Source organism: Neomonachus schauinslandi, chromosome 5, assembly GCF_002201575.2.
Source record: "Neomonachus schauinslandi chromosome 5, ASM220157v2, whole genome shotgun sequence".
Taxonomy (NCBI): Eukaryota; Metazoa; Chordata; class Mammalia; order Carnivora; family Phocidae; genus Neomonachus; species Neomonachus schauinslandi.
Genome location: NC_058407.1, coordinates 9553218 through 9561439, shown reverse-complemented (window position 1 = coordinate 9561439; position 8222 = coordinate 9553218). Strand labels below are relative to the sequence as shown.

Genomic DNA, 8222 nt, shown 5'->3' with positions numbered 1-8222 from the left:
CTCGGGGCCCTCCAGGCTGGTGGTGGGGGTGCTCAGACACAGGGGCCCACGTGATGTCAGCCTAAAAGCAAGGTGGAAGGGTCCTCGGGGAGGTGGGGGCTGTGCTTTGGAGGGCTCTGAGAGAGGGGTTATTCATTCGTGGTCCATTCATTCATTCGAGAAATCTTCAGGCGGCACCTACTGTGTAGGAAGACCAACGCGGCCCCTGCCCTACTATGTTGGGGGACAGACAGCGACAGGAAAAAAATAAGGAAGACGGTTTCAGCCAGAGCCTTAGGCACGGCGGGGCTGTGATGGGGACAGGGCGGCCCGGTAGAGCGGCCGCCCGGGGACGGGGTCGTCCTGTATTTCCGGCACCCACCCCCGCGCCCCGGCTCCGCAAAGAGGTCACCACGCTAGCGACGAGCGCGCCCTCCGCCCGGTCCGCAGCACGCGCGCCCCCGCGAACGAGCGCGCGCGGCCCACTGCCCGCCCGCGCCCCGGCGCCCTCCGCGCACGACGCCCCCTGGCGGGAGCCCTGGACCACACCGGCCGCGCGAGCAGGGGAGGGGGCGGGGGCGCCGCGCACGCGCAGGGCCGGCGGCGCGCGCCGAGCGGGGGGCACCGCGCGGGTGCAGCCACGATGGAAGGGGGTGCGTACGGAGCGGGCAAAGCCGGGGGCGCCTTCGACCCCCACACCCTGGTCCGGCAGCCGCACACCATTCTGCGCGTCGTGTCTTGGGTAAGGACGGCTGGGTGGCCCGGCCGCGCCGGGGGTGGCGTGTCGTGGGGGCGCCGGCGAGGGCGCCGCGCCCGGACGGACCCCAGACCCGCCGGACCCCGGGCAAAGGTGCCGCAGCCCGCGGGGAGCCTTCCCGACAGGGTGCCGGCGCCCGCCCCCACCCTCCTTCCCCGGCCCCAGGCGGGGGTCCCAGCGCTGGCGAGGGGCGCCCGCTCCTGCTGCCGGCGCCCTTGCTGCCCGGCGCCCCCATTCGCCTGTGGCCCCGCCATGGTCGTGACCTCCAGGCCGCGGTTATGCGGCTCGCGGCTCGGGTTGCGCGTTGCCGCCCGGGCGGATCAGCGCCGGTGGGGACTGAGCCCGGGTTTCAGGTGGCCTTTTTTGGGGGGGTGGATCAGGGTGTGGATCATCTCATGGGGTGCACGCCGCGTCTGCTGTAGACGTTGGAGGAGAGGGCCGGAAACCAGGTTTGATGGCTTAGCCCGGAAGGTATGGAGCGATGCGTCGGGAGCCGGATACCTGGCTTCCACCCGGGAACTGCCTCTCCTTCGCTGCGTGACCTTGGACTGGGAACCACCCAAGAAATGTTTATGGGAAACGAGGAGTTACATTCTGAGATGGGGAGAGTCAACTCCTTTCTCATGCCTCGGTTTCCCGATTTGTAGAAAGGTGGGAGAAGCCACCTTGGGCTCTGATATTTCCTGAATCCATAACCGCCCCGCCCCCAAGTACACCTGGATGCTTGTCGCGGGGGGGGGGGGGGGGGGGGGGGGGGGGGAGAGGCCCCCTACCCACAGGGAAGAGCAGAGAGGCCCGTTCTGGAGCTCCAGCCTGGTGGGGGTTAGAATCCCCCAGCAGTAGGGGGTCCCTGCTCAGACCTGGGGCTGTGGGGGAGGAGGATGGGACAGAGACAGTGAGCACAGAGGGAGGGGTTCAGATGGTCTGGGCAGCACCCCAGGAGAGGAAGGCCCGCTGTGGGAAGGGGTGCTTAGGGCCCCCTAGGGTTTGCTGGCCATTGCCCAGACACCCTCACTAGAGGGTCATGCCTCTGCGGGCCTGGGACCTATTCCTGTGGGCCCATACCAGAAGGGCTAGGATTGGGGACACTGGGCAGGGTCACTTCAGTGACCCCAAGGGGCTACACCTAAGGCCAACTGTGGCCTCAGGGTGCTCAAGCCCCCTCACTTCCTGGGTTTTCAGGGCAATATTAGGGTCTGATGGGTGGGACAGCATGGGTGTTTATCTCTGGCCTCCCAGAGAGAAAGGAAGCTAACTGTCCTTTGTCAGAGAACGTTAAAACCTCTCCCTGGTGCCACAAGAAGCCATGTGTAAACCCCTTTCTTCTCAAGTACCCACCAGATGGGGAGCTCGCTGAGGGCAGGGAAGCCCCAGTGGCTGCACAGGACCTGGCAGTCGGCCTGGCACCCTGGGCACATCCAGAAGGCTTTGTGGTGCTGGATTCATTCATCTGTGCCAGTCTCCAGCTCCGCAGAGACCCCGACTGGCCGTTGGCAGAGATAGAGCTCTGGGGGGGCACCTGCCTGATCCGGTGGGCCAACTGTGTGCTCTGCTCCCCTTTGCCAGCCCCTGGGCCACGGGCCTGGGAGGGTGAAGCCACTGGCTTTGTGAGCAGGTGTGGGCAGTTTGCCTGGTTAGGGCACTTCTGCCTGTGACAGCTTCATTTAGCAAAGCTTCATCCAGTCTGCTGGGCCCTTAGGGAAGGCGGCATGACTCAGACGCAGCCTCTAGTGCTCAGGGATGGCACAGTCCCACTGGGAAGGGAGCCAGGTACCCCCCCGGGCAGAGGCCGTGAGAGCCAGCAGAGGGGTCCCCCTGCCATGGGAATCAGAGAGGCTTCGTGGAGAAGGTGATATCAAATTGGGCCTTGAAGGATGAGCAGGGCTTACCTCTGTTCATATCTGGGTGCAGGGAGACATTCCAAGCAGGAGGAAGGAAAAGGAACTGTCGGAGAACCCACTGTGTGCGAGGTGGGGGGTGGGGGGCGCACACAGTCACCCAGCTCATTCCCCTACGGTCTGCATCACTCGAAGAAGCAGGCTCAGAGAGACCCAAGGTTACTGAGCATGTAAGCAGCAGACAGAGGACCGAACCCAAATCTTGGCATCTCCAAAGCACATTGATTGCTTCCCCGGGAGCTGGAAGAGGTCAGAATCCTGGGTTTCAGGACTGGGCAGGATAAAGGTCATCTGGGCCAACCAGCATCTAAGGCCCAAATCCCCCCACGGCCTCCTAGCTCTGCTCACTACCTTTGTGTGAGCAGAGGCCGCTGATACAGGCCGATTGTCACCTTTAAAAAATATATCGTATTTTTTTTCTGATCACAAAAGTAATGCCTGCTGATGTTTGGGAAATATAAACATCACTTGCGATGGCCACACAACAATATAAATGTACTGGACTTAATACCACTGTGCACCTAAAAGTGATGACGGTGGTACATTTTATGTCCTATCTATTTTACCACAATAAAAACAATCAGGAAAAGAAAAATCACGTGTGATCCCTCCACTCAGGGAGGCCCAGTGCTTCCTTCCAGTGTTTTTTGAAAATGTGTGGTACGCCAGCATGTTTTAACACGTTGACAAGCATGCAGAGGATGCAGTTGGTGACCTGCCCTTCGCCCTGGTGTTGCCTTGGCGCCCCATGGGGTCAGGGAGGCATCAGGCTTTACCTTCAAGCTAAGGAAGCCTGAGCTCCAGGGCTAGGGTGACCAGTTCATCCCGGTTTGCTGGAACTTTCCCAGCTTTGGCGCTGAAAGTCCTGTGTCCTGGGAGCCCTGTCAGTCTCACACAAACCTGGACGCCTGGTCCCTCCATCCAGGACCACTCCTGTATTTCTCCCGTGTAGCCTGGGGGCGGCCCTAGCCCCATGTGCTCGTGGGCTGGTGATTTTGTGCCATTTGTAAAAGACAGATCTTGTTTCTGAAAGAGGGACCCCCATACCTGGATCTACCCTGGAACCTGAGCCACTGGGACAGAAGCACGTTGCCCAGCATCTCCTCTTTGGCTTCCTCAGCTCCTCTCTGCGCCCCCCTAAGTGGGGAGGGGGCTGGCAGCCCTCTGGCTCAGCTGACTTGGACCTTTCCTGCCCGGGGTGAGGAGGGGACGGCTGAGAGGGGGGCAGCAATGGAGGACGAGCTCAGAGCTGCTGCCTCTGACCGGGTTGGAGGGAGACAGCGCGATGCTGGCTGGCGGCCAGGAGAAGACTGCCTCTAGGCTGCTCCATGCAGCAGCTGCGACCACCCTTGTGCCTCGGTCTCCCCAGCTCAGTGAGGAGGCTGAGCTAGGTCAGAGGTGCTCCAAGACTGCGGCCTGTCAGCGGACGCCTTTCTTTGTGCTGGGGCCAGGTGGGGGACACGGAGCTCCGGCAGGGAGCTAACTGATTTCATATAAAGGAACCCCCTGTGGCCTTTGCAATCTTTTAGACGGTCCACCTGATCTGCGGGGAAGGAATATTGGCGCTGGTAGAGGAGAGGGTGGTTGGTGTTTTAATGTTCAGTCTGAGCAAAACAGGATGCTAAAATGTTTGAAATTTCGGCGTGTTCAGGGTTGATTTCTGAACACCCCAGGATTCTGTGAGTAGGGTGGGTATCGCCCCCCCAAAAGACAGAATAAGGCACAACCTGAAGGTCTGCGGGGTCCACATTCAGTGTACCCCCTGTGGCCTCCCTGTCTAGGTTGCCATGGTCTCATTTCATCAACACCCTCAGTCATCCCAGTGAACACTGACTATAAAAGCAGAGCTTGCTTTGGAAACACAGCAGCTTCGAGATGAGATCCCTTGTCCCCTCTCCCATCCAGATCGCCATTCCCTAGCCGTCCTGCATCAAAATCCTGGAGCTGTGGGGTGGCGAAAAGGGGTCCAGGGTGGAGATGGAGCCTCTGGCCAGCTCTGGCATTCAGTCATCCATTCCACAAATGCCAAGTCCCTGTCCAGTACCAGCCTGTGTGTCCCACCAGAGACACTCTCAGTCCAGTGACACGGAGACTTGAGACACTACAAGAAGAAAATCCAGTAGGGGGTAGCTGCCTCTGCCAGGGGGGTATGGAGGACTTCCAAGGGGAAGTGACTTCTGAGTTGGTTCTGATAAAGATGTGAGGAGGGAACATTCCAGGTGAAGGGAACAGCATGTGCAAATATCTGGAGGCATGAGGTCCGAGTGGGCTTCAGAAACGATGGTGAGCTCTTGGGGGTTCCGGGTGTGTGAGTGAGAGTGACGTCACACTGTGGGTGTGCTCAAGAGTGGCAGGTGGAGGGAGGGGCGGCTCACAAAAGACTTCAGGTGGCAGATGCACACACTGGACTTCATCTGAGGGCCAAGGGCAGCCACAGAGAGGGGTTTCAAACAGAGAAGAGCTCCCTGTGGCTGCCATGTGGAGGTGTGGCTTGAGAGGGTCCTGGGGGCAGGTGTCCTGACAGGAAATGGGTGGCCTCATACAGCCTGTCCTCTCCCAGCACCTGGCACAGCTCTGTCACTAACTCAGGGAGCTACGTCCATGGAGGTAGATCACATGCTCCTTTGGCGTTTATCACTAACAGCCTTGGAATCTTCCTTGTCTTTTCATCTGCTTGTGACTGACCTTTGGCTGGTCTATCTCACTTAGGTCTAGGATGGAGTCAGTGGCAAGGAGATCTTCAGGAGATGTTGGCTGGTAGGTGAGGTCTTCAGGAGATGTTGGCTGGTGGGTGAGGTCTTCAGGAGACGTTGGCTGAGGGTTGAGGTCTTCAGATGTTGGCTGGTAGGTGAGGTCTTCAAGAGACATTGGCTGAGGGCTGAGGTCTTCAGATGTTGGCTGGTAGGTGAGGTCTTTAGGAGACGATGGTCGAGGGCTGAGGTCTTCAGGAGATGTTGGCTGGTAGGTGAGGTCTTCAGGAGACGATGGTCGAGGGCTGAGGTCTTCAGGAGATGTTGGCTGGTAGGTGAGGTCTTCAGGAGATGTTGGCTGGTAGGTGAGGTCTTCAGGAGATGTTGGCTGGTAGGTGAGGTCTTCAGGAGATGTTGGCTGATAGGTGAGGTCTTCAGGAGACGTTGGCTGAGGGCTGAGATCTTCAGATGTTAGCTGGTAGGATCCTGCCTTGTATCTTGGGTATTTCCTCGTGCACAGGGGCAGTGTGGGAACTTGGGAGCCTGGGGGAGCCTGGTGTTTGACGTGGGGAGCAGGATCGCCTGAGCAGGATCTTGGAAAATCCTGGCCTCTCCAAGCCTCATCTGTGACCTGCGACTGGAATGCTTAGGTTTGGGGCAGATTCGCAGCTTTGTGAAGACGGATGTGTAAAGGGCCTGCCATACATCCGCTCCTCCCAGGCCTGCGGCATCCTGGTCGAGTGGGTTCTGTTGCCCCACTTTAGGTGAGAAGCTGAGGCCCAGAGAGGTTAACTGGAGTGGCTGGGATCACAGCTGACAGCTTCTGCTTCAGGGAGTCCCCAGCCACATGGGGCGAGCCCCACGACCTGCTCCTGCAGGGACCTGCGCCTGCGCCTGGGAAGCTGGGAAGCTGTGAGGCAAGCCCGAGCTTGGGGAGAAAGAACAAAGGCTGGGGGAGGAGGGGCAGAGAGGAGGAAAACCAGGCGGAAAGGAGGGCAGATGGCAGAGCTGGCAAGGGAGCTGCGCTGGGCACCAAAGCCGGGGAACCAGCTGTCCAGTGGGAGGACAGGCAGGGCAGGCCACGGGGAGGGGCCTGGGGCCTGAAGCCATGTTCTGCAACCCCTCCGACCCTGGCTGGTGGTATGACTTGAGCAGGATGCCGTGTGCTCTGGGCCTCAGTTCCCCCACCTGTCAAAGGGGGAAAGGATAATTGGATTGGGCTTGTGGTTCCCAACCTTTCTATCCTCAAAGAACCCCCACTCTTGCTCCTAGTGGACTCCAGGTTGGGGACTTTTGGACCAGTCAGTCTTTGAAGAAGTGATATCAAGAACTACACCCTCACAGTGCTTTTGGGGGGCTTGCAGCAGGGGCCTGGGTCCCAGGTCCATGGATGTGAGCAGAGAGTCGGTTGGATCCTGGCACGGCGGCTCACATTGCTGTGTTTCTGGAGGACACTTCCCTTCCAGGGATGGAATTATGCTCAGCTCCCCTTGCGGGGGAAGGGGCGGGTGAAGGGGGCCGTGGGGAGGGGGTGGCTGTTTGGCTGGGGCAGCCCTAGGCTGCCAGGCCCAGACTGTTTAGAACACAGTCTTCCAGGAACCCCAACAAGCGGAGCTCTCAGCTCACGGTCCAGGGGGCGAGCGGACATGGCCTGGGTCCCCGAGTCTTCAGCCCCACACTGAACATCCCTAATTATAAGCTGTACTGTAACCCGGCCTCCCCCGACGACCCCACTCCCCTGGCAGCCTTCTTAAGGGGCTCTTCTTTCTGTCATACCCTCCCTCTGCCGAGCCTGGAGATGGGGCAGGGTCCTTCTGGCTCCCCAGGCTGCCTCCAGACCATTCTCCCCCAGCTCTGACTTCTGTGCCAGCACTGAATCCCTGCCTCTTGGGCCAGCCGCAGGTCACTCCCCTTTTCCTTGAAGGTGCCTACGTCCTGACACTTGCTCTCCCTAGCACTACTCCTGCCTTCATTGCTGGTGACCGTAGCGCGCACCTCCATGACCCTGCTCCTACCCTGGCCTCGGCCTCCTCCCACGGTCCCGTCCTCGGGCCGGGGCCCCGGGTGAGGCCTGGCCCACCTTCGCAGCAGCTGTCTGCACTCCCCCTCCCCTGTCTCTCCAGCTCTCTCTCACCTCTTGGTCTCAGCATCCCTGGGCCTGGGACCTCTGAGCCACTGGCCCTTGGGCTGTGCCCTCACCTGCTCCTCCCTGCCCCCCTGCAGCTGGGCTCCCCCGCGCTCTCACCCACCGGCACCCAGCCCCGGCCTCCCCCTCCCCCGGGCTCTCTCCCGTTCTGTGTCCCCCGCCGGCCTCCCTGTGGCCGCTTGCTCCGGGCCTTCAGAAGACCTGTCTGGTCACGGTCTCCAGGGGTTCTCCCTCAGTTTCTCACCTGCACCCCGCTCAGGCGTTCTCCCCGTCCTCTCCACCATCTGTGACCTTGCCACATCCATGGTCGCTTGTCATTAACGGCTCTCTCCACTGAAGCTGGCCGGCCGTGAGAGGCTTCTCTGTCCTCCCCTTGGTCCCAACAGCCACAGGACGCACACACCCTGTCGTCTTCCCTTTAATACACACGGGAGCGTGTGCTGGGGGCCTGCTCTTTGCCGAGGGCTCACGGACTGTAAACCAGTAAGAACAGAGATGAGCACGCAGCCAGAGTGAGGAGACACTCAGGTCAGGGACAGGGAGGTGACACTACAGTGGAGATGAGAGCGATGGGGCCAGCCAGGCGGAGAAGCGGGGAGGAGGACTTCCAGGCAGAAGGAAGGTCATGGTAAAGGCCGAGAGGTGCAGGAGAGCAGTGAAGAGGCTGCCACCCCCGTGGGTGGAAGCTCTGGGGGGACAGAGACGTCTATTATGTCACTCTTTTTTTTTTTTTTTTTTTTTTTTTTTTTTAA

General features: G+C 60.1%; 1 protein-coding gene across 2 annotated transcripts in view; it reads left to right on the top strand.

The window, feature by feature from the left end:
* The first annotated feature begins 540 nt into the window (after window positions 1-540).
* Window positions 541-8222, top strand: part of SYNGR1 (synaptogyrin 1) — a 23365-nt gene continuing 15683 nt past the window's right edge. For both annotated transcript variants that reach the window (XM_021687430.1, XM_021687431.1), the window contains exon 1: window positions 541-721. In XM_021687430.1, the coding sequence (XP_021543105.1) occupies window positions 623-721 (99 nt within the window). In that variant the 5' untranslated portion in view covers window positions 541-622. The remainder of the gene's footprint in view (window positions 722-8222) is intronic.